This window comes from Physella acuta, unplaced genomic scaffold (genome assembly GCF_028476545.2).
Source record: "Physella acuta isolate Inbredline_101_S28 unplaced genomic scaffold, ASM2847654v3 ptg000616l, whole genome shotgun sequence".
NCBI lineage: Eukaryota > Metazoa > Mollusca > Gastropoda > Physidae > Physella > Physella acuta.
The window spans coordinates 577501-603782 of record NW_026732135.1 but is presented as its reverse complement, the minus strand read 5'-3'; the positions used below and the strand labels follow the sequence as shown (position 1 = coordinate 603782).

The 26282-nt window shown below is 33.0% G+C and overlaps 1 protein-coding gene across 1 annotated transcript; it reads left to right on the top strand.

Annotated features, from left to right (window-relative positions):
* Positions 1-7996: 7996 nt before the first annotated feature.
* On the top strand, positions 7997-21663 carry LOC131947915 (uncharacterized). The gene is made up of 6 exons (XM_059309317.1): positions 7997-15431; positions 15641-15798; positions 18124-18243; positions 20075-20210; positions 20908-21079; positions 21441-21663. The coding sequence occupies exons 1-6, from the start codon at positions 7997-7999 to the stop codon at positions 21661-21663; spliced, it is 8244 nt and encodes a 2747-aa protein (XP_059165300.1).
* The last annotated feature ends 4619 nt before the right edge of the window (positions 21664-26282 follow it).

The following is a 26282-nucleotide window of genomic DNA, read 5'->3' as shown; positions in this document are numbered from 1 at the left end:
AGATCTAGATCTAGATCTAGAATCTAGAATTTTTCCTTCAACAGCTGATCTGTAGATCTATAAAAATTTAGTGTAAACTAAAATAAAAAAAAGTGTTAAAACATTGAACATTGTTACGCCGCAGTGAATGGTTTGAGTCACTTGATTCAGTTCAATACCATTTTATTCACCTTCACTACCATGTAGAGAGGTTACAACCGTAAGCAACCATTAGGCTATTTCACGTTCAGTTGACTAGATGACGCTCATAGATAAGACGAACTCAATAACTCCTTCCTATTCTTTATTCTGGTATTTACATACATATCTCTAGAATCTATCTCCCAACTCGAGTCATACCGGTCAGCACACGCCCTTTCACACCGACGATCAAGATTAGACTCACACACAAACTCAGAGCAACCACCTCTCTTCCCTAAAACGTCACCATCTTTCAATCCGTGTCATCATTCCAATGTGTTCAATATACTCTTCGCACCAACCTGCACTGTGCTAATATCTATCTGAAACATACATCATAACAAACATAGTGTTGAAACCAAATAAAAATAGCAAACGAACGTATCGTTTAAGCTATAGCCGACAGAAAATTAGCTATATAATGCGCTACATACTATTTTACAGCTCTACACATAGTGCTGCTTCTCTTCTGTAACCAAATGGACAAACAAACAAACAAAAATAAATATTAAAACATGTAAACAAACTTGAGTTTTAGTAGTATACTAGACTACCCGTTATCTAGTTAGATAACTGTAGGGTTCGAGGGTCATCCATAAAAAAAAAAACATCACGTCTGTCACTTATCGTCAGAAAAAACCAGACCACACATTCAAAAAGATTTTTTTATCTTTAAAAAACACCGATTTCGGACTATCCCTTCATATACTGACGTCACAGGTGACCTACTCAACTCTACTTCACCTGCCCAGTGCCCCACCAAGTCTCAGACAACATGTTTTTATCGTTTAAAAAAACGATTACGGCGGAGCATGTATCTTACAACATTATCCCTTCATATGAGTTTTTTCGTCGGTAAGAAGCTAATTGCAAACGCCAGAGACTTGATCGAACAGGAAGTTTTCACCAGTTTTAGTGCAAGCATCAAATAAAGTCGCGATAGAAAATGTCCAGCAAAAAAAAAAAAAATTAAAACAAGTAATTAAAAAAAGTCTAGCGACAATTTTAGCGCAATTTCCTTATGTTATCTAAAAATAGCTCTGTCGTAGCGTAAATCAAGAGCAGGGTTAGTAAAACCATTGGTTAGTTATTAAAACGTTTTTTATTAGTTTTTTTTCAGTATTTTATATGTTTTATTTACAATAGAGTAACATGACTAAAAACCATTGCGCGCCTAGCTACCGAACGTGATGTCGCAGCCATTGAACGTGATGGCGCAGCTATTGAACGTGATGACGCGTGTGGTGTGGTTGGATAAAATGCCTACTAATTCGGTTCAAAATTTAAATTAATTCAAAAAAATGTTTGTGACCGAACGAAAGGATATTTTGTAAAACTTTCTTCGGAAATATTGTTCTAAATTATGACAGAAATCGATTGGTACATGTTTCAAGTCGCTAAGGGGTCTGGTTGCCAAGATATAGGCCAAAAACTGCATTTTTTGAGAATTTTTGGCTTTTCCGGGAAATCCATGAAAGAAACCCGGAATTTTTATGGCCTATGTTCATCCTCGTAACTTGCTTAACATAATTTCTTTGAAACTAGTAATCGATATTGCTTCGTTGAGGAGGAGATACGACTTAAAGCCCGGACACACATTCCCAGAAAAGACGAGTTAATAAACGCAATTCTCCAGAATGGAAATTGCGCAAAAATAGGAGAAAATCTCATCAAACGCTGCATGTACGTAAATGTTAAATAACACATTTTTATTGAAATTAAGCTTTCACCATTGTTTGCTTTTCAAGTTGATAAATCAACGTGAGTTCGTGTTTAGAGTTGCTGGTCTATGTCTATATTCATGCGGATGATTGGAAAGAAGAGTTGCTATTTTTTGAAGATATCATGGAGAAAAGAATACGTTTTTTGAAACTAGATGATTAAAATGGGTTAGAACGGCTGTGGGGGTTTGTATGGATGGTGCGCCATCTATGTTTAGCTCAAAATCGGGCTTTCAGAAAATAGAAAAGATTTAGCTCCCTAACCACTGCCCTGACCAATCGACATCAAGAGTCCATTGCTAGTAAAAATCGTAAATTATATAAAATCTTCAAAAAACTGAGCAAAAACATTAATATAGATCACGAGGTTCTGCTCTTCTACACTACAGTACCTTGGCTGTCAAACGAAATGTTGTAAATCGTGTTTTTGAATTGAAATCTGATATCAGATTGTTCTTGGAAGTGCAAAGGAAACAAGACTTTTTGGTAAACGTAAAACGACATAGAGTGGTTGGAGACGAGTATCATACCTAGCAGATGTGTTCGAACATCGAGATAAGCTTAACCTTAAGCTTCAGGGTAAATGAACGAATATTATCACTTTCCATGATAATCTCATGGCATTTTTATCAAAGCTGCAAATCGATAAAGAAAATAAATCTTGGAAATATTGTAAATTTGAGAAACTCTGCCGTGTGGTAGATGAATCTGATTGTGAGATAATTAAAATTTTGAAAGAGCAATTTCTGGGCATCTTGAATCTCTTGAAAACGAACTGCATCGCTATTTCTCTGAGCTGGAAAAAGAAGAATCTGCATTTACGCATTACCCATTCTCTTCTTACCTTGATGTTGCCAGCATTCCCGATGAAGTACAAGATGAATTCTTTGATTTGCAGAATGATTCTGAGTAAGATGAAAAACTGCAGACACAATTTTGGTGTAGTATTCACCATTCATACACAAACGTAAAATTGATTGACTTTTCGAGAATATATTTTCAACACTATTCTTCGATTAAAAACAAAATTAAGATAATTATAATGACATAGGTTGGCGTTAACAACTTTTTTAAAATTAAAAACTTAACCACTAAGGTTTAGTGAATAGTATGCAATTTTACTCATGCTATTAAAACAGTTATCAAGAGTATTTCATATTGAAAGTCTACTAGAAAATATTATTTTAGTGCTTATTAATGTCCATACTAATTTCGGCTTTTAATTCTATGGGGTTGCGGGTCACTTACTTTTTAGCGCAATTTCCATACTGGGCAATTGCGATTATTATTTCGTTATTTCTGGATGGATGGATGGATGTGTGTCCGCAGCTTTAAATCGTATCTCCTCCTCAACGAAGCAATATCGAGGACTAGTTCCAAAGCAAATATGTTAAGCAAGTTTCGAGGATGATTGTGGGCCAAAAAATTCCCGGAATTCCTTCCTGGATTTTCCCGGAAAAGCAAAAAAAAAACTCGAAAAAATTGCAGTTTTTGGTCCATATCTCGGCAACCAGACCACTTAGCGACTTGAAACATGTACCAATCGATTTCTGTCATAATTTAGAACAATATTGCAGAAGAAAGTTTTCAAAAATATCCTTTCGTTCGGTCACAAAAAATTAATTAAGGAAATTGCGCTTAAATTGTCACTAGACTTTAACTTGTTATAAAAGGGGGTCGCCACTCGAAATGTTTGGGAACCACTAATATAGATAGATAGATAAAAATATATAGACGTTGAAATAAAATATTTCTGTCTATGTATGTATAGGCCTGTGCAAACTCAAACATGCAGGCACACAACACACGCACAGAGCCTTAATCTGTATTGGTGAGCAATCTGTGTGTAGTTTATTATGTGCGCAAGCTTTTATTTAAGAATATGTGTTAGTTTATTTAATTTTTTTCTGTGCATTTAAAAGTATTTTGTATTTGAATTATTAAAAAATAAGATGGATGACCCATTTGAGAAACTCAATTCTACATTTAATCTTAAGGCCTATGAAAAAAAACGATAAATAATTAGCTTTTGGATATAGCTTAAATGATATTTATGTGTGTTTGTTCATTAGATACGAATATTATTATCAGTTATCTAATTTGAGATTACAAAAGATTAATAGATTCAAGCTATTTTTGGGTCTGTGTTAGGTTGGCATGGGTGCAGTCAATGTCATTTCTGTGCTTAAATGTTCCCAACCAGAAAGTGGACAGAGGGAAATCCCAAAACACTCGACTGAATCTCAATCATTTCTATATTTTGTCGCTTGGTTTAATTAATTTTTTTTTTATTATACATAATTATTTTGACTCTGATTCATGTAAAGTGAATCACGGTTTGTTTTACCTCCACTTGCGCTCAGTGCGGGCTCCTTGCTAGTTACAATAGGAAATCATACTTATTTATTGAGCCTCAGTAGACTAAACAAGATATCTAAAACATTTTGGTGTTAACATATTCGGTTATAAACACATGAGCGATTTTTTTACGCCTAGCTTGATTTTGGCTCTTAGTTTTCACACAGAACGTCTCTGTGCGGATCGTGTGTGGTTAATCCACAGATCCTTCCTATAGGACACTAAGGGTCGTCCATAAATGACGTCACACACCTAGGGGGAGAGGGTTCAGACTTTTATGACTATGTGTGACAAGGTGGAGGGGGGAGAGACAGTGTGACATCATGTTGTATAAATACCACGAATTTATTGACATGCATTTTTTTAGTTTTTAGAAAAATAAACTTACTAGATACTCAAAAATTGTGTATACATTGGTTGCGATACTTCGAACAATATGTAAACGTTTGTATAAGTTGTCGAAAGATTGCGAAATGTATCTTTGTTCAAATTAAATTGCCCTATAATTTGACGATGTATGTTGTGTAGTATACTGCCGTATTTGCAAATTTGTCAATACTGCTATATAAATAAAGGTCGGAAGCATGTCAACTAGTGAGGGTAAGGCAACGGTAACAGTGTAATGGGTGCTATTCTTTGAAGTTTAAAGAGTAGGGCAGTCATAATAAAACTTTAAACCCCGTTTCCCAAATATTTTATTAAAAAACTATTTACACAACTTATGTTCACACTTAGGGCTGCGACTCTTGCCCTTGATGACACGCCTTGTCTCCCTTACATCATGGTTTTCATGTCGGTAGCTCATGTTAGAGCAACGATCTCGCTAAAAGGTTGATCTAATAATAATCTCATATATTCTGCTTTGTCTGTGTGAGTCTTAAAAAATAAACTATTAATCATGGGTAGAAGTAAAATGTTCCAGTGAATTTGTAATGCCTACGTGCTGGCATATCCTAAAAAGAGTAAAAATGTTTGCTAAGAAGAAGTTGTTGAAATGTGGAGTAAACTAAAAAGTGATAAGAAGAGACACTGAATGCTTTGTTTGAAGAGAATCCGGTGCCAAGCGCCACTTTGAATGTTAGATCTAATCCTGGCAGGCCAAGGATTGAAGAAGATCAATCTTCTTTATTGGAAACTATCATAAACATTGCTTTGCATGGATCAGCATCACACGAGAGGAGGCACAACGAAGTCTACAGGACTATTAAAACATTAGATCAGTAACTGATCAGTTAAAACAGGATGGGTTTATAATTAGTAGAAGTGGGCTGTACCGTCGAATGTTGCCGAAACGTACTTGTTCTCTTGAAGAACAACGACATGTATCGAAAGTCCCAATAAAACTGATAAGAGCGCAAAACGATTGCTATGTAAATCACATTGATCGCTTGTTTACAGCGGCAACACTGCATCACCTAGAAGAGTTAGCTTCCATGCTTGGACCGAATGAGGTATGCTTTATAAGTCAAAATGACAAGGCCCGCGTTCCGCTTGGGTTGACAGCATATGTAATATAGAGTCCAATGCACATGGAATACAGGGTGAGCTTGCCTGACCATGACTGGGTTGTGGCTGCTGGACATAAGCTGATCCCTTCAGTTTATGCCGGGATAAAAATTCAGCCCAACGCCTAGGGAAATCGAGAAGCCGTTGGATACTCCGGCCCAACATACATGCCAATCAGTTCTGGTAAACATTCCTCATCCACAGCACCGAGTCAAAAACTTAATTTTGAAAAAAATACTTACTTTACATGAATTTGATGATATAAAAAAGAGTGATGTGGATCAAATTGTTAAACCAATATTATTGTTGACGGTTGATGGAGGCCCAGACGAAAACCCTAGGTATCAAAATGTAATTAAAGTTGCGGTACACCACTTTCTTAATCAGAACTATGATGTTGTGTTCATTGCTACCAATGCACCAGGAAGAAGTGCATTTAATAGGGTTGAAAGAAAAATGGTGCCACTTAGCAATGAGCTCACAGGATTAGTTTTACCCCATGACCACTACGGCAGTCATTTGGATGAAAGAGGAGTCACAATAGACACAGTGGATACATTTCCTACAGTGGCAGCATACATAGATACAGAAGATTCTGAACTCATTGAAACGTCTCTGCTCTCAAAAGATCAGCGTTGGCACGATATTCATGTGAGAACTAGCCAGTATTTGACTCAGATCGTTAAATGCATGGATGGTAAATGTTGCTCAAAGCCAAGAAGCTCGTATTTTAGCGTAATAACTGATAGATTTCTTCCTCCACCTTTACCAGTCGCCCAAACAGGCTGTGGACTAACAATATCTGAGCGTTCAACAGATGGCTCTTCACATACATTTCCATCTCTTTTTGTTGCTCAAAGTATAAAAGTGGACGAAATCCTTCCCCGCTCTTCAAATTTTTATCGCACAATCCCTTATGATTTGTATTGTCCGTCTGTTCAATCCGTAATCAGCGACAGGGTTTGTAAGAAGTGTCACTCAAACTTCTTTTGATTGGTTATGCTGCGCAATCATTCCTTAACTCACAAACAGGAATCATCAATTGTGCCATTACAGCGCATCAGGCCTCTGAGAGTTGCTGCACACCGCCAACGTGAACTGATGGTTATAATTGCCAATGAAATTAATGGTGAGAGTGTAGGTTGGATAGAAGAGGAAGACCTTGATGTAAAGGGAATTTCCATTCCATACGGGGGGGAAAAAATCAATTCCGTCCCTGTGTATTCAATGAAAGTACATTTTAATTCTCCATGGGAGAATGAATACGCTTAAATATTACAACTTTTTATTGAGTATTGCCATATTAATTCTGTTGTAAGTAAGTAGTTTTTTTAATACTTCGGTTATTGATCTTTGCTATAAATAAGCAATATGAATGTATATAGATATGGTCGGTTAAGAATAACCTGTTACTGATATTATTATTTAATCGTTTGTTGATTCCAAATTTGCACAATTGTGTTACAAATAATGTAATCTTTTCAACTTAACATTACCTCACTGTTTTATTGTTTACCTGCTGGTTCCGAGTATGGGTCCTGCACGTTCATTAATAATGCCGTGTAAACGAGCGGTAGTTTTAAAGGGATAAAAAATCAGAAAATGTAAAACATAGGAAACATTGTAAATTAGGGGGATTGGGGTGGAGTGTGATGTCATTTAAGGGAGGGGTCTGACTTTTTGTAACGATGTTTGACGTAGGAAGGAACGGGGTAAAATTGGCCAAAAAACGCGTGACGTCATTTATGGACGACCCCCTAGAGCCTAAGGTAATGTTTGGTTTACAGAAAGCTGTTATTGATTTGCCTGTACTTTTTTTTAGCTTCAATATTGGGGTTATTTATTTTTACTTTTTTACAGACATACCCAATTACTTAAAATTATAGGTGAACATTTTTTTTTTAGAAATGTAGACGAAAACAAAATCCAGCTATTATAAACAAACTTTAAAAAAAATTACTACAATAATTAAAACCTTTTATGTGAGTAGGATTTGTCGAAATATTATTATAGTTTTTGTTATAATATAAAAAATGCTTAAATTAAATTAAGTCTAAATAATGTTTTAATGCGAATTTATGCTATAAAATGTAACTAATAAAATACGTAGTGATACTCATTGTTAATAATTATTGTCTCACAGAATAGGCAGACTAAGACTACATAGCTGAAAATCTAAATTAACTTCTCTACATCGATGGACGGGCTGGATTAATGCTTAAAACTAAAAAATGGATTATAGAAGAGCTATAGAACTGTTAATTCAAACAGGATGTACAGTTAATTCTAAAGAGAATGATGCAGGTTCTGCATTACTGATTGCAGCAAGCTATGGGCATATTAAAGCTCTACAATTGTTAATTAATATCGGGTGTGGAGTTAATTATGTTGATACAAACGGTTGGACAGCATTACATTTTGCAACATGTAATGGACATGAAAAAGCAATAAAGCTGTTAATTCAAGCAGGCTGTGATGTTAATTTAATTGGAAAAGATGGATGGACTGCATTAAAGCTTGCTTCAATCAATGGACATGAAAACGCTATAGAAATGTTAAACCAAGCGGGATGTGATATGAATATTGTTGACAGCTTTCATTGTACTGCATTAATGCTTGCTTCGATCAATGGACATAAAAAAGCAATAGAACTATTAAATAAAGCCGGCTGTGATGTTAATGTTGTTGACATTTTTGGATTAAATGCATTAATGCTTGCTTCGATCAATGGACATAAAAAAGCTATAGAACTGTTAATTCAAGCCGGCTCTGATGTTAATATAGTTGATCAAAATGGAACGACTGCACTAATGCTTGCCTCTCAGAATGGACATGAAAAAGCGATAGAACTGTTAATTAAAGCCAAATGTGAAGTTAATGTAGTTGATCAAAATGTAAAGACTGCACTAATGCTTGCTTCTCAGAATGGACATGAAAAAGCGATAGAACTGTTAATTAAAGCCAAATGTGAAGTTAATGCAGTTGATCAAAATGGAAAGACTGCACTAATGCTTGCCTCTCAGAATGGACATGAAAAAGTGATAGAAATGTTAATTAAATCAAAATGTGAATTTAATGTAGTTGATGAAAATAGGAAGAATGCACTAATGCTTGCTTCTCAGAATGGACATGAAAAGGCGATAGAATTGTTAATTAAAGCCAAATGTGAAGTAAATGTAGTTGATCAAAATGGAAAGACTGCACTAATGCTTGCCTCTAAGAATAGACATGAAAAAGCGATAGAACTGTTAATTCAAGCCGGCTCTGATATTAATTTAGTTGATAAAGATGGATGGACTGCACTAATGCTTGCCTCTCAGAATAAACATGAAAAAGCGATAGAACTGTTAAGTAAAGCCAAATGTAAAATGAATATCCTTAATAAAGATGGATGGACTGGCCTTATGCTTGCCTCTAAAGATGGGCATGAAAGAGTGATAGAACTGTTAATTCAAGCCGGATCTGATGTTAATATAGTTCATCAAAATGGAACGACTGCACTAATGCTTGCCTCTCAGAATGGACATGAAAAAGTGATAGAACTGTTAATTCAAGCCAAATGTGAAGTTAATGTAGTTGATCAAAATGTAAAGACTGCACTAATGCTTGCTTCTCAGAATGGACATGAAAAGGCGATAGAATTGTTAATTAAAGCTAAATGTGAAGTTAATGTAGTTGATGAAAATGGAAAGAATGCACTAATGCTTGCTTCTCAGAATGGACATGAAAAGGCGATAGAATTGTTAATTATAGCTAAATGTAAAGTTAATGTAGTTGATCAAAATGGAAAGACTGCACTAATGCTTGCTTCTCAGAATGGACATGAAAAGGCGATAGATTTGTTAATTAAAGCCAAATGTGAAGTTAATGTAGTTAATCAAAATGGAAAGACTGCACTAATGCTTGCTTCTCAGAATGGACATGAAAAGGCGATAGATTTGTTAATTAAAGCCGAATGTGAATTTAATGTAGTTGATCAAAATGGAAAGACTGCACTAATGCTTGCCTCTCAGAATGGACATGAAAAAGCGATAGAACTGTTAATTAAAGCCAAATGTGAAGTTAATGTAATTGATCAAAATGGAAAGACTGCACTAATGCTTGCCTCTCAGAATGGACATGAAAAAGCGATAGAGCTGTTAATTCAAGCCAAAAGTGAAGTTAATATTGTTAATACAGATGGATGGACTGCTCTAATGCTTGCCTCTAAGAATGGACATGAAAAAGCGATAGAACTTTTAATTCCAGCCAAATGTGAAGTTAATATTGTTAATACAAATGGATGGACTGCACTAATGATAGCCTCTAAGAATGGACATGAAAAAGCGATAGAATTATTAATTCAAGCCGACTCTGATGTTAATTTAGTTGATAAAGATGGATGGACTGCAGTAATGCTTGCCTCTCAGAATGGACATGAAAAAGCGATAGAACTGTTAATTCAAGCCAAATGTCAAGTTAATATTGTTAATACAGGTGGGTGGACTGCACTAATGCTTGCCTCTAAGAATGGACATGAAAAAGCGATAGAATTGTTAATTCAAGCCGACTCTGATGTTAATTTAGTTGATAAAGATGGATGGAATGCACTAATGCTTGCCTCTAAAAATGGATATGAAAAAGCGATAGAATTGTTAATTCAAGCGGGCTCTGATATAAATTTAGTTGATAAAGATGGATGGAATGCACTAATGCTTGCCTCTAAAAATGGATATGAAAAAGCGATAGAATTGTTAATTCAAGCGGGCTCTGATATTAATTTATTTGATAAAGATGGAAGGACTGCACTTATGCTTGCCTCTGAAGATGGACATGAAAAAGCGATAGAACTGTTAATTCAAGCCAAATGTGAAGTTAATATACTTAATAAAGATGGAAGGACTGCACTTATGCTTGCCTCTAATAATGGACATGAAAATGCGATAGAACGGTTAATTCAAGCCAAAAGTGATGTTAATATAGTTGATACGGATGGATGGACTGCACTAATGCTTGCCTCGCTCAATGAATATATAAAAGCGATAGAACTGTTAATTAAAGCGAAATGTGAAATAAATATAGGTTATAAAAATGGATGGACTGCATTGATGGTGGCATCGCAGAATGGACATGAAAAAGCGATAGAAGTGTTAATTCAAGCCGGCTCTGATGTTAATATAGTTAATCAAAATGGATGGACTGCACTGATGATTGCATCGCAGAATGGACATGAAAAAGCGATAGAAGAGTTAATTCAAGCCAAATGTATAGTTAATATACTTAATAAAGTTGGAGAGACTGGACTTATGCTTGCCCCTAATAATGGACATGAAAAAGCGATAGAATTGTTAATTCAAGCCGGCTCTGATGTTAATATAGTTAATAAAAATGGATGGACTGCACTGATGATTGCATCGCAGAATGGACATAAAAAGGCGATAGATTTGTTAATTAAAGCCAAATGTGAAGTTAATGTAGTTGATCAAAGTGGGATGACTGCACTAATGCTTGCATCTCAGAATGGACATGAGAAGGCGATAGAACTGTTAATTAAAGCCAAATGTGAAGTTAATGTAGTTGATCAAAGTGGGAAGACTGCACTAATGCTTGCCTCTCAGAATGGACGTAAAAAAGTGATAGAACTGTTAATTAAAGCCAAATGTGAAGTTAATGTAGTTGATCAAAATGGAACGACTGCACTAATGCTTGCCTCTAAGAATGGACATGAAAAAGCGATAGAACTGTTAATTCAAGCCAAATGTGAAGTTAATATACTTAATAAAGATGGAAGGACTGCACTTATGCTTGCCTCTAATAATGGACATGAAAAAGCGATAGAACGGTTAATTCAAGCCAAAAGTGATGTTAATATAGTTGATACGGATGGATTGACTGCACTAATGCTTGCCTCGCTCAATGAATATATAAAAGCGATAGAACTGTTACTTCAAGCGAAATGTGAAATAAATATAGGTTATAAAAATGGATGGACTGCACTGATGGTTGCATCGCAGAATGGACATGAAAAAGCGATAGAAGTGTTAATTCAAGCCGGCTCTGATGTTAATATAGTTAATCAAAATGGATGGACTGCACTGATGATTGCATCGCAGAATGGACATGAAAAGGCGATAGATTTGTTAATTAAAGCCAAATGTGAAGTTAATGTAGTTGATCAAAGTGGGAAGACTGCACTAATGCTTGCCTCTAAGAATGGACATGAAAAACCGATAGAACTGTTAATTAAAGCCAAATGTGAAGTTAATGTAGTTGATCAAAGTGGGAAGACTGCACTAATGCTTGCCTCTAAGAATGGACATGAAAAAGCGATAGAACTGTTAATTAAAGCCAAATGTGAAGTTAATGTAGTTGATCAAAGTGGGACGACTGCACTAATGCTTGCCTCTAAGAATGGACATGAAAAAGCGATAGAACTGTTAATTAAAGCCAAATGTGAAGTTAATGTAGTTGATCAAAGTGGGAAGACTGCACTAATGCTTGCATCTAAGAATGGACATGAAAAAGCGATAGAACTGTTAATTCAAGCCGGCTCTGATGTTAATATAGTTGATCAAAATGGAACGACTGCACTAATGCTTGCCCCGTTCACAGGAAATGAAAAAGTGATAGAACTGTTAATTAAAGCCAAATGTGAAGTTAATGTAGTTGATCAAAGTGGGGAGACTGCACTAATGTCAGCCTCGTTCACAGGTACTGAAAAAACGATAGAATTGTTAATTCAAGCGGGCTCTGATGTTAATTTAGTTGATAAAGATGGATGGACTGCACTAATGCTTGCATCGTTCAACGGACGTGAAAAAGCAATAGAACTGTTAGTTAAAGCCAAATGTGAAGTAAATGTAGCTGATCAAAATGGAAAGACTGCACTAATGCTTGCCTGTCAGAATGGACATGAAACACTTGCAGAACAATTGATTAAATCCCACAACGTTCCTAATTTTAGTACAATTGGATGTAAAGCACTTTCCATTAGGCAAAGGCATGAAAAAGCGATAGAGCTCTTAATTCAAGCCGGCTCTGATGTTAATTTAGTTGATAAAAATGGAAAGACTGCACTATTCATTGCCTCTTATAATAGACATGAAAAAGCGATAGAAATGTTAATTCAAGCCAAATGTAACGTTAACATTATTAGTACAGATGGATGGACTGTACTTATGTTTGCCTCGTTCAATGGATATGAAAAGGTGATAGAGCTGTTAATTCAAGCCGGCTCTGATGTTAATTTAGTTCATAAAGATGGATGGACTGCACTAATGCTTGCCTCTAAGAATGGGCATAAAAAAGCGATAGAATTGTTAATTCAAGCCGGCTCTGATGTTAATATAGTTGATCAAAATGGAACGAATGCACTAATGCTTGCCTCTAAGAATGGACAAGAAAAAGCGATAGAACTGTTAATTCAAGCCAAATGTGATGTTAATATTGTTAATACAGATGGATGGACTGCCCTAATGCTTGCCTCTAAGAATGGATATGAAAAAGCAATAGATTTGTTAATTCAAGTGGGCTCCGATGTTAATATAGTTGATAAAAATGGAAAGACTGCACTAATCCATGCCTCTCAGAATGAACATGAAAAAGCGATAGAACTGTTACTTCAAGCCAAATGTAAAGTTAATATTGTTAATACAGATGGATGGACTGCACTAATGCTTGCCTCTAAGTTTGGGCATGAAAAAGCGATAGAGCTTTTAATTCAAGCCGGTTCTAATGTTAATGTAGTTCATAAAAATGATGGATGGACTGCACTAATGCTTGCCTCTAGGAATGGACATTTAAAAGCGATAAAACTGTTAATTCAAGCCGGCTCTGATGTTAATATAGTTAATAAAAATGGAGAGACTGCACTAATGTTTGCCTCATTCAATAAACATGAAAAAGAGATAGAACTGTTAATTAAAGCCGGCTCTGATGTTAATTTAGGTGATAAAGATGGATGGACTGCACTAATGCTTGCCTCTAAGAATGGACATGAAAAAGCGATAGAACTGTTAATTCAAGCCGGCTCTGATGTTAATATAGTTAATAAAAATGGAGAGACTGTACTGATGTTTGCCTCATTCAATAAACATGAAAAACAGATAGAACTGTTAATTAAAGCCGGCTCTGAGGTTAATTTAGTTGATAAAGATGGATGGACTGCACTGATGCTTGCTTCTCAGAATGGACATAAAAAAGCGATAGAATTGTTAATTAAAGCCGGCTCTGATGTTAATATAGTTGATAAAAATGGAACGACTGCACTAATGCTTGCCTCTGATGATGGACATGAAAAGGCGATAGAACTGTTAATTAAAGCCAAATGTGAAGTTAATGTAGTTGATCAAAGTGGGAAGACTGCACTAATGCTTGCCTCTCAGAATGGACATGAAAAGGCGATAGAACTGTTAATTAAAGCCAAATGTGAAGTTAATGTAGTTGATCAAAGTGGGAAGACTGCACTAATGCTTGCCTCTCAGAATGGACATGAAAAGGCGATAGAACTGTTAATTAAAGCCAAATGTGAAGTTAATGTAGTTGATCAAAGTGGGAAGACTGCACTAATGCTTGCATCTCAGAATGGACATGAAAAGGCGATAGAACTGTTAATTAAAGCCAAATGTGAAGTTAATGTAGTTGATCAAAGTGGGAAGACTGCACTAATGCTTGCATCTCAGAATGGACATGAAAAGGCGATAGAACTGTTAATTAAAGCCAAATGTGAAGTTAATGTAGTTGATCAAAGTGGGAAGACTGCACTAATGCTTGCATCTCAGAATGGACATGAAAAAGCGATAGAACTGTTAATTAAAGCCAAATGTGAAGTTAATACAGTTAATAAAGATGGAAAGACTGCACTAATGCTTGCCTCGTTTAAAGGACATATAAACGCGCTAGGTTTGTTAATTCAAGCCGGCTCTGATGTTAATATAGTTGATACAGTTGGATGGACTGCACTAATGTCTGCCTCGTTCAATGGACATGAAAAGGCGATAGAACTGTTAATTAAAGCCAAATGTGAAGTTAATACAGTTAATAAAGATGGAAAGACTGCACTAATGCTCGCCTCGTTTAAAGGACATATAAACGCGCTAGGTTTGTTAATTCAAGCCGGCTCTGATGTTAATATAGTTGATACAGATGGATGGACTGCACTAATGTCTGCCTCGTTCAATGGACATGAAAAGGCGATAGAAAGGTTAATTCAAGCCGGCTGTGATGTTAATTTAAAAGAAAAAGACGGAATGACTGCATTAATGTTTGCCTTTAAGAAAAGACACGAAGAAGCTACTGCAGCTTTAATTCAGTCCGGTTGTGATGTTAATATTGTAGATAAAGATGCAATGACTGCTTTAATGCTTGCAGCTCAGAATAGACACAAAAGAGCTGTAAAAGTCTTATTAAAATGTTTAATTGCATTTAACAAACTTGATTTGGAAGTAACCAATATATTGTGCAGCTGTATAAAGAGCTTTGGCAACAACAATCCTAATAACTTAGAAAGCGCTCTTTGTCTATTATTAAAGATTGCAGAATATGATCCGCATCTGCTGAAAAATAACAAAACGCTAATTGAAGCAATGGAAACCCTAATGAAACATAGCTCACCTACATTGCAAAATATGTTATCCTCTATACTTTGGCATGTCAACAAGACTTCTCTTTCTTTTGAAAAAAATCTAGGCAAGTTACATTTAGATTTATTGCATTTTTTCGTTTATATTTAATTTTAATGTAATATATGAACAAAGGGTAAATCTTACTGATAAAAAGAAATCATAAATGATTAATATATATAATATTTCCAATATATTTTGAATTTAAATAATTTATATTAAGCCAAAATAATCCTGACTTAACAATGTAAATGCAATATGTTTTAAACATTTTAGATAAATATCTATCACCTAATGTACCAGCTAAGTGGAAGATGAGCCAAAGAATAATTGGAGCAGGCTCAAATGGATGTGTTTACATAGTAGAGAGTGAAGATTTTGTATCTGATAAAAAGCTAGTAGTAAAAGAAATTAAAACTCCAGTAGAAAATTTGGTAAGTATATTTAAATGTTAAAAGGCATTTCTAATAATTTAAAATCTTGTTTTTCAAATGCCATTAAAGACTTTAATAATATGTAATTCTTTTTTTTTGTTGCGAAAATGCGTTTATAAATACTATACATTTAGATCAGAAAGTCTAAATGCGAAAACCGATCATGTCCATCTTGTTTCTGGCCTAGACATATGATTGTTTATTAAAATCTGCAAAATCATCATCTATTCTCTTTTTGTATCCAACAGACATGACAACGCCACGTCCGACGAAATAGCCCTGCTTTTGACAGTTGTTTTTCTGCTATGTGCCTATCTATACGTCTATCTCGACCTTTATTTTTACAAGTTTTTATTTAACTCACTTCCTCTGTCATCAGTCTGTCATCGGTCTGTCTAGATCGAAACGCCGGAGTGAAAATTCGGACACTTCTACTTGACCGATACGATTCACAGTTGGTACGCGGGTCAAGACAAGAAGACAATGCAAACTGAAATTAAATTTGACTTAATTGGATGCCTAATTAAATTTTTTATGAATTATTTAAAATTAGGTCCGAATTAGTAGGCATGTCTATCCAACCACACCACACGCGCCATCACGTTCCATGGCTGCGCCATCACGTTCAGTAGGCGCGCAATGGTTTTTAGTCATGTAACTCTATTGTAAATTGAACATGTAAAGTACTGAAAAAAATTCATAAAAAACGTTTTAATAACAAGCTTTTATGTAATAATGCACTAAAAAGTAGAAAATAAACTATAGACTAATATTTAAATAACTATAAAGAAAAGCGTGTGTGTCTTCCTTAACATTAGTAAATGTATCCAATATATACTAAAGTGACTAAAGTGATATATATGTATATATATATATATATATATATATATATATATATATATATATATATATATATATATATATATATATATATATATATATATATATATACAAATCGGCTCATGACAAATTATCTCAAGGACAAAATATCTCACGGACAAAATATACACACAAAAATATATCAGTCCAAATGATATCATGGACAAATGTTCTCAGACAAAATATCTCACAGCAAAATTTTAATAGTATATACGATGTGGTACGTTTTTGGTTAGGGTTAAGTTCAGAGTTAGAGTTAGGTTTAGGGTTATGTATTATTTTCTCAAACGTCCTTAATTGTATATACATTTTATTATAAAAGTAATATATTTCCTAAACCCCTGCAATGCCGAAGATATACTGATTAATAAACATATAAGTTAGGGTCCTTTATAGTTAGGGTTTTCACATAGGCCAACGCAGGGCTTATCCGGGACGGCTAGTATATATATATATATATATATATATTTATATATATATATTTATATATACATATATATATATATATGTATATATATATATATATATATATATATATATATATATATATATATATATATATATATATTTATATATATATATATATATATATATATATATATTTATATTTATATATATATATATATATATATATATATATATATATATATATATATATATATAAACAAATAAGTTGGATGCCAGCTTGGGTGATTATCGGGGCCGAATGTACATAATATTTGACAGGCACTAGCCTCGGGTCAGTAGAACACAGGGGCGAATGTCTATAGGCGACTAAGTCAACGACAAAGTTGTCAAAACTAACCTCGACTGACCAGCGCCTTTATTAGCTATATATCGAAAAATATTTCCCACATAGGAACTCTTTGTCAACTCATGAGGTCGTACAATCAAAAAAATGTCTAGGGTACTTTGACTTTGAACATCTGACTAATTTTTGCCATAGACCTGGTACATAAATTTGGCAATATGGCACAAAAGGTTTACAAAATGATCGCGGTAGAAATTCTCCTTATATAAGCTATATATTGAAATACATTTTGCCTAAATAAACCCCCTGGTATGGTGTAAGCTTGCAAACCAATGTCCATAGATTAAAAAAAAACTGTCATATCTAGGAGAAATCGACAAAGTGTTGTAAGCTGACCAACGTATTTTCTTAATAATTAATTTATAATTTAAATTTTAAATTCTCAAATGTTTTTAAAACTAAACTAAGCTTTGGTATTAACCTTTATATATATATATATATATATATATATATATATATATATATATATATATATATATATATACATATATATATATATATATATATATATAACTATTATTACTAATATAAGTACACTATTTTCAAAAGGCTGCTTAATTTTATAAAGTTCCTTTGAATAAACGCGTTTACTATTTAACACTTGATTGCATATTGTATTTTAATTATCTGTACAGCCAAAATGTCTAACAGAAGCCACTATTCTATTGAAACTGCATCACAACAGAATTATAGAGTTCTTTGGCTTTGAAATAAAAGAAAGTATACTGTATTTATTTTTCGAATACATGCCTCTAGTAAGTTATATTTATTTACAAATATATAAACATATATTTTATCTACTGTTGGCCGAAACATCCACATCCTCATTGTGCTAACAATATTACAATGTCTTTAAATTCGTAACCTTCATCAAGCATATATATATATATATATATATATATATATATATATATATATATATATATATATTTATTTATTTATTTATAGAAATATATATATATGTGTGTGTGTATGCATATAATGCTCACTTTTAAATGTTGATGATTAAAATATGTATCGCCTTATTTAGTTACATTTTTTAAAATATTTCTAAAACCTAACTATTCTTGTTGATAGCTACCGAAAAAAATAGTATATATTGAATAAAATCGTATCTCATTGAAGTTTATCTTTTTTATTTACAGACCTCATTTATTTTTAAATATTTTTTTTTCTGATTTAGCTAATAATATCATTACTTAAGTTTTAAATTAAAACAGTCTTCATTTATTTGAAGTTAACTTTATTAAAACTACACAGCTGAAATAAATGTAATAAAAATATAGCATTGCAGATTTTTGCAAATCGACGATATTAAATATTGGCTGTAGTATGTAATTATGAAACCTTTAGGACATAAATTATATGACATCGGCCTATAAAGAAAGTATGTGCTTAATTATATTCTCATACTCCTTTACTTTCCTTAACCTAAGTACACATCGAGAACATCTGATCGATTTGAACCTGTGTTCCAAAATCGAGTCTATGGCCAGCAGTTTTGCGACCACGATTTTCCTTAAAGGACTGTTTCATTATAGCACCCTTGTACTGACTATCGTGTCTTATTTAGTAAAGATTAACTATAGAGGCGTTGCTGTAACAAATTGTACGTCTGTAATGCCTTTAAACTAAAAATAATGCTCAACATATATATATATATATATATATATATATATATATATATATATATATATATATATATATATATCAAGAGTTTATTTTCAAGACATGAAAAGCTACGCCTCTGCCCCATTTTTTAAAGCTACTCAGTTACATCTTGAAAACTTAACGATGATTTTCAAAACATAATATTTTTATTTTATTTGTTTATTGAAAAAAATGGGTTTCAAAACGCATTATAGTCTATTTTATATCATCAAAATGCGGTATCTATTTTGACCAATTCGTGTGAATAGTATTATTTATCTGCGTATGCGCACTAAGCATCTCTAAGGGAAACTGGTTAATATGTCGGAGCTACGATGGTCTCGACGAAAAAATTGCTTTGATAATAAAAACAAGGGAAAGTCATGCACAGATGAGTAAAAGAAAAGATAATTGTTCTAAGGGGTCGTATATAAATGACTTCACACTCGTAGGGGAAAGTGTGGGGGGGGGGGGTCCGTATTTTGTGACTGTGTGTGATTAGGGGCAGGGGTTGTTCAAATGTTCGAATGAGCAATTAATAATTAATTTCAATGATACGTTTCTTAAATAAATCTTGCAAAACAAATCGGAATGTGTGATATGAATAAGAAATCTTTATTATATAAAGAATATACATTTTTAACACGTTTTGTAGCTCATAGTCAATAAAAAGATTGAAAAAATATTAGTCAAAGTAGATATCGAAAGATATTACATATTTCATTTCCGCCCTAAAAAGGATGTTTTAACTCATATATACCAATGTGCTGTTGCTTTCCGAAACTTAATTAAAAAATAAAATTTTAAAATACCATTCTTTTTGTATCATAAAAAGAACTAACTAGTTATTTTCTATCATAGTAATTCAATAAAACATCTTTAAAACCAGAGATCATTTTATATAGTGCATTATTGTTATTTTTAATTGCATTTTAGGGTTCTTTAAAAGACTATATAAAGAAAAACGGCAGTCTCAATGAAACCAAAGTATTTAGATTTACCAAGCAAATACTTAAAGGTGTTTCATATCTTCACAACTTTGATCCCCCTGTTATCCACAGAGATATTAAAGGTAAGAATAATTAGCATTAACTCTTTTTTTTTTCGTCATTTGACTATTTTCAAATAATGTTTTCAATTTTGTTTTCTTTAAAAAGAAAATTATACAACAGTATGCTGGAATAAGTTGTTCTTTATATACACTTTTAGTCATAAATATAATTGTATGTTTTCTGTTCCAAGCTACGTACCAGCAGATAAAAACTGTACGCCTTTTAACTTATTTTTTTATATTTTTCGACTTTATTTATTGAGTCCAATTGAAAATGTTTAGAAATAATCTACTTTAAAAAAAATCCTTACAAGCTACGTGTTTTTAACAAGTATGAATTAGTAAAATATATTTTATATTTTAAATAAGAATATTTTTGTAGTGTTTCGATTTTCGTTTCGTTTTAGGTTTCCCGATAGTTCAGTTGAATATTGTGTTTGGATCCTTTTATTTTATTTTGTATTATAAGTACATATGATTATCACTTCTGACCACATTGATCTAGATTTTTATTTGATCTTAACTCTTGAACACCGTTTATATGAAACCATATTTTATAAGGACAATACAAGTTTATTTTGAGACCTTTCAACATAATTCAGCAAGTAGTAAGAAAAAACAACATCCTTACTAAAATCTTTAGAGAGATTATTAGAGAGTTCATCAATTAGTATTATTACGATATTGAATAGTTTTTCTTTTTTACCAAATATCCAAGGAGGCAACATATTAATGAAAGATGAAAATAACATAATGCTGGCAGATTTTGGAATTTCAAAAATACTAGAATCAACGAGTCCAAGAACATTTATAGGCACAGCTAAATACATGGCGCCTGAAGTTGTTTTGGCGGATAACGATACAGCTTACACTATAAAGGCTGACATTTGGTAATTATTTTCATTTTTGTTTAATAATATTAGTGTAGGCCTACAGCTAATTTAGGAGATTTGATCTTAGTTTTTTTCATATAGATTGTATACATTAACTTTTTTTTCTAATTTCTAATATATTATAATTGCAATACTTGACTAACCATAAGAACAATATCAATGTTTCTTTGTATCTAATTTGATTTACCTAGTTCAGGGGAATAAAGATTGAAAATGTTTAATGAAAACTTACAAATTTTAAAAATATAATTGATTTTCCATACGTTATTAGCAAGAAAATATTTTATTAATATCAAATTATTACTATTACATAATTAGTCCTATCTTTCTGATGTTTTCAACAATTGTTTAATTTCAGGAGTGTCGGCTGTACAATTGTTGAAATGGTTACAGGAAAGCCACCATTTCCGAAGTTCCTAGAGCAACAGATTATTTTCTGGCATGCAAACAGCAAAAGACCAGTGTATGAACTACCCGCTAGCACGTCAAATGCATTGCGAGAACTACTGGATCAAATATTTAATTTGAATCCCACTGAGAGACCGACGTCAGACGAGCTGCTTCAACGTTTTCGTTTTTAAATACAACTTGTTTTTATAGTGTTGGGCATCCTATAATTTTTAGAAACTTTAACGTAAAACACTTAAAATGCCAATAGTAGTAACAAAAGTACAGTTCCCTTTCAAACCTAACTATCTATGGGCCAAGTGAAGTAGAGTTCAAGTGTTTCTGTGACCTCGGCATATGAAGAGATAGTGTAGTCACCACTATACTCTGTCGCCTTTATTTACTCATCAGAGCTGTGTGGACTCAGGGTAGGTCTACTGACTTGAAACCAGATTCGAATTCGAGGCTTACGGGTTAATGGTCCAAGTCTCTACCGCTATGTCAATCCGTCCCATGAATAGCAGAACTATAAACATTAAATTTAGGCGGATATCAGATATTTGTGTGGCTTTGCTTTAAACTACATGTTTCACATTTTAATTTACTTTGAGAAATCAAAGTTAAAAACAGATTACCATTGTTAACTGAAGTAATATGATTCTTTTGACTAAGTAGTATCCAGATAATTTTTACATGATCAGTTATATAAAAAATATGAACTGATACTTTAAATAAAATATGTAACTTGACTTAATATATATTAATTTACATTTGATGTTTATAATTCTATTATTCATTACAATAATTCTAATAATATAATTATAATTCTATTAAACATTTATTAGGTTATCTGCTTAATCTTACAATATACGAAAAACAATACAGTGCAGTGGTGTGTAATTACCATAAAATTATAAACACATATATGTTCGTATTATTAAACTACATTGTATATATACAATTAATAGTCAGTTTCAGTGATAATCATTACAATTAAAACATGCAATTTAAACTATATATAAGCAAGCAATTGAATGTAATAAATGTTTTAATTACCTAACAGCGCGATGTTAAATTTATTCCTATGTTTAATGTACTTTTAATGATATTGTATAGCGTAAAATGTTTAGATCAATTTAACTTTCATGCAAAGAAATCGTACGATTAATTATATTTTCATGTGTTTTTTTTGTTGTTTCAATGCAACGTCATTGTACCACCCATCTTAAGTAACACGTTTTAGTAAAGCTGCGTCATACATGTGTAGTCTTTACTAAGTTCCTAGCTAAGTAGCACACAAAGAAAGCATTACTTTTCAGACCATAGGCAGATGATGACCGCTACCTGTTAGATGAAGCGAACCCTTTTGAAATATTGGCTGAAGTCTTGGCCAACGGGCACAACATATGGAAACGCAATGGGGATATGTCTTGGATGTCTCACAACTGAAAACGAATAATAAAATGTAAATAAACATACAGATATTGCGTCAGTCTCAGTACTTAAATTATTATTTTTTTCTATGGATTTACTAAACATAGCTAGTTTGAGGATTTGAGTAATTTTTGTAACTAAACAAAATTTTAAAAAGCCAACAAACAGTTGTTTTTCTTTTTGTTTTTATCACTGAAAATAAAGATAGGGTAACTAGTTCATGTGTTTTAAAACTATACAGTTATAATTTAAAAACTATCTGCTACGTTTCAAATAAAAATTAAACCAAAGTGGAGTTTTCGGATCTCGATCAAGGAGTTTCTGTACCACCAATCAATGTCACTCTTACTTAAATAACATTTCATGTTATAATTAATTAAAGCTTAATCAAACTTGTACGACGCGAAGCATGTGCAGGATTAACAATTACATTATTTCCTAAAATTTATTTTAATTTTAGAAATCCTCTTTCAATTTTAAGTTACGATTTTTACAGCTGTTATGAAGGCAACATTTAAAAACTTAACCGGGAGTGACCTCCCCTAATTTTTCTCGAAAATTCTTATAAAACACTACGGGGGTTGTCAACTCGGGATATATACAATATTCTAATCCATTATTTAATTACTGAAACTTATAAAATAAACCGGTAGTGACCTCCCCTAAACTTTCACGAATATTCTTATATAAAACAACAGGGGCTGGGAACTCGGGATATAGACATGCTTTTAATCTATTTTAAAAACTTAAAACTTTTAAAAATAAAATAAAATCTCGTAGAATAAGAATTGCACACCAAGTGAACGCCAAATAAAATGTGCATTATAGTACGGAATATTATTAGTACTTTATAAGTTCACATTCGTTTTTTGAGAAATCGGCAATAGCGTAAATTACTACTTCAGGTCAACGGAAATTACTCAAAATTTGAAAGAAGGTAGAGAATTAGATCTTTTACTTACACGTGAAATTTCATTTATCTATCTGAAATAGTACTTAAGTTATAGGCTTTTGAAAAATTCAAAGTAGAAAAAGTAACTCTTCCGGTTATCAGAAATCGCCCAAAAGTTAATAAGGATCTAAGATTTTGATATAATAATATATATGACATTTCATCAACTTAGCTGTAACGGTACTCAAGTTATTGTGTTTACAGACACACACACACAGACACACAGACACACACACAAACACACATACACAAACACACACATACAGACATACAGACAAGATTGCAAAACTGTTTTTCCGACTCAGGGAGGTGTAAAACGTCGAGATCTGCACAAATCTCAATTTTTTTTCTATACTTCGTATATACGACAATGTAAAAAGAATAAAATCTTGTAGAAAAAAGACTTGCGCACCATGTAAACACCAAACAATATGTGTATAATAATGCGGGATATTATTAGTACTAAATAAATACACATGCGTTTTTTCAGAAATCGGAAATAGCGTAACTTACTACTTCCGGTCAACGTAAATTACTCAAAATTTGTAAGAAGGCAGTGCATTAGAAATTTTACTTACTTCTAAAGCTTCATTAATCTATCTTAATAAACCGGGAGTGATCTCCCCTAAACTTTCTCGGATATTCTAATATAAAACTACGAGGGATGGCAACTCAGGACATAGACAATATTTGTAATCCATTTTTAATAACTTAAACTTTTTAGCGCAATTTCCATTCTGGAGAATTGCGTTTATTAACCCGTCATTTCTGGATGTATGAATGAATGGATGGATGGATGGATGGATGGATGTGTGTCCGCAGCTTTAAGTCGTATCTCCTCCTCAACGAAGCAATATCGATGACTAGTTCCAAAAGCAATTATGTTAAGCAAGTTTTGAGGATGAACATAGGCCATAAAAATTCCGGGTTTCTTTCATGGATTTCCCGGAAAAGCCAAAAAACCTCGAAAAAAAGCAGTTTTTGGCCCATATCTCGGCAACCAGACCACTTAGCGACTTGAAACATGTACCAATCGATTCCTGCCATAATTTAAAACAATATTGCCGAAGAAAGTTTTCAAAAATATCCTTTCGTTCGGTCACAAAAATTTTTTTGAATTAATTAAAATTTGGACCGAATTAGTAGGCATTTTATGCAACCACACCACACGCGTCATCACGTTCAGTAGCTGCGCCATCACGTTCAATGGCTGCGACGTCACGTTCGGTAGCTGGGCGCGCAATGGTTTTTAGTCATGTTACTCTATTGTAAATAAAACATGTAAAATACTGAAAAAAAATTAATAAAAAATGTTTTAATAACTAACCAATGGTTTTACTAACCCTGCTCTTGATTTACGCTACGACAGAGCTATTTTTAGATAACACAAGGAAATTGCGCTAAAATTGTCACTAGACTTTTTTTAATTACTTGTTTTATAATAGAATGGAATCTCGTAAAAAAAAATTGCACACTAAGTGAACGCCTAATAAAATGTGCATAATAGTGCGCAATATTATTAGTACTTTATAAATTTACGTGCGTTTCTTGAGAAATCGGAAATAGCGTAAATTAGTACTTCCGATCAACGGAAATTACTCAAAATTTGACAGAAGGTAGAGAATTAGATTTTTTACTTACGTGTGAAATTTCATTTATCTATCTGAAATAGTACTTAAGTTATAGGCTTTTGAAAAATTCAAAGTAGAATAAGTACCACTTCCGGTTATTGGAAATCGCTCAAAAGTTAATACGGATCTACGATTTTGATAAAATACTTATATATGAAATTTCATCAACCTAGCTGTAACGGTACTCAAGTTATCGTGTTTACACACGGACACACACAGACACACACACAGACACACACACACACACACAGACATACGGACAAGATTGCAAAATTATGTTTTTCCGTATCAGTGAGGTGTAAAACGTCGAGATTTTTAAAAAATCTCGATTTTTTTTTGCACGATTACAATACTTTCTCTATAAGCCTACTTCGTAGGCCTATATACGAGAAAGTAAAAAGAACTCAATTTATAAGCTTTTGAAAAATTGAAAGTAGATAAAATTTCATTGCCTGTTTCCGGAAATCCATGAAAAGTTGATACAGAACTTCAAATTTGATATAATAGGTCCTACTTATATATGACATTTCATCAACCTAGCTGTAACTGTACTCAAGTTATCGTGTTTACAGACCCATACACAAACACGCAGACATGCACACAGAGACATAAGAACAAAATTTCAAAACTATGCTTTTCCGACTCAGGGTGGTGTAAACGGTCGATACTTACAAAAATCTCGATTATTTTTTCGCACGATTACAATACTTTCTCTATACTCGATAAACGAGAATGTAAATAAATTAAATTCTACACTAACAGGAGTTTTAATGCGTATTTTTATTGAGTATAATAT

Excerpts from the sequence above, each read along its gene's own strand:
- LOC131947915 (XM_059309317.1), top strand. The coding sequence starts at position 7,997 with ATGGATTATAGAAGAGCTATAGAACTGTTAATTCAAACAGGATGTACA. Across the intron at positions 20,211-20,907 it reads TATCCACAGAGATATTAAAG|GAGGCAACATATTAATGAAA; the intron begins GTAAGAATAATT and ends CAAATATCCAAG. Across the intron at positions 21,080-21,440 it reads ACTATAAAGGCTGACATTTG|GAGTGTCGGCTGTACAATTG; the intron begins GTAATTATTTTC and ends GTTTAATTTCAG.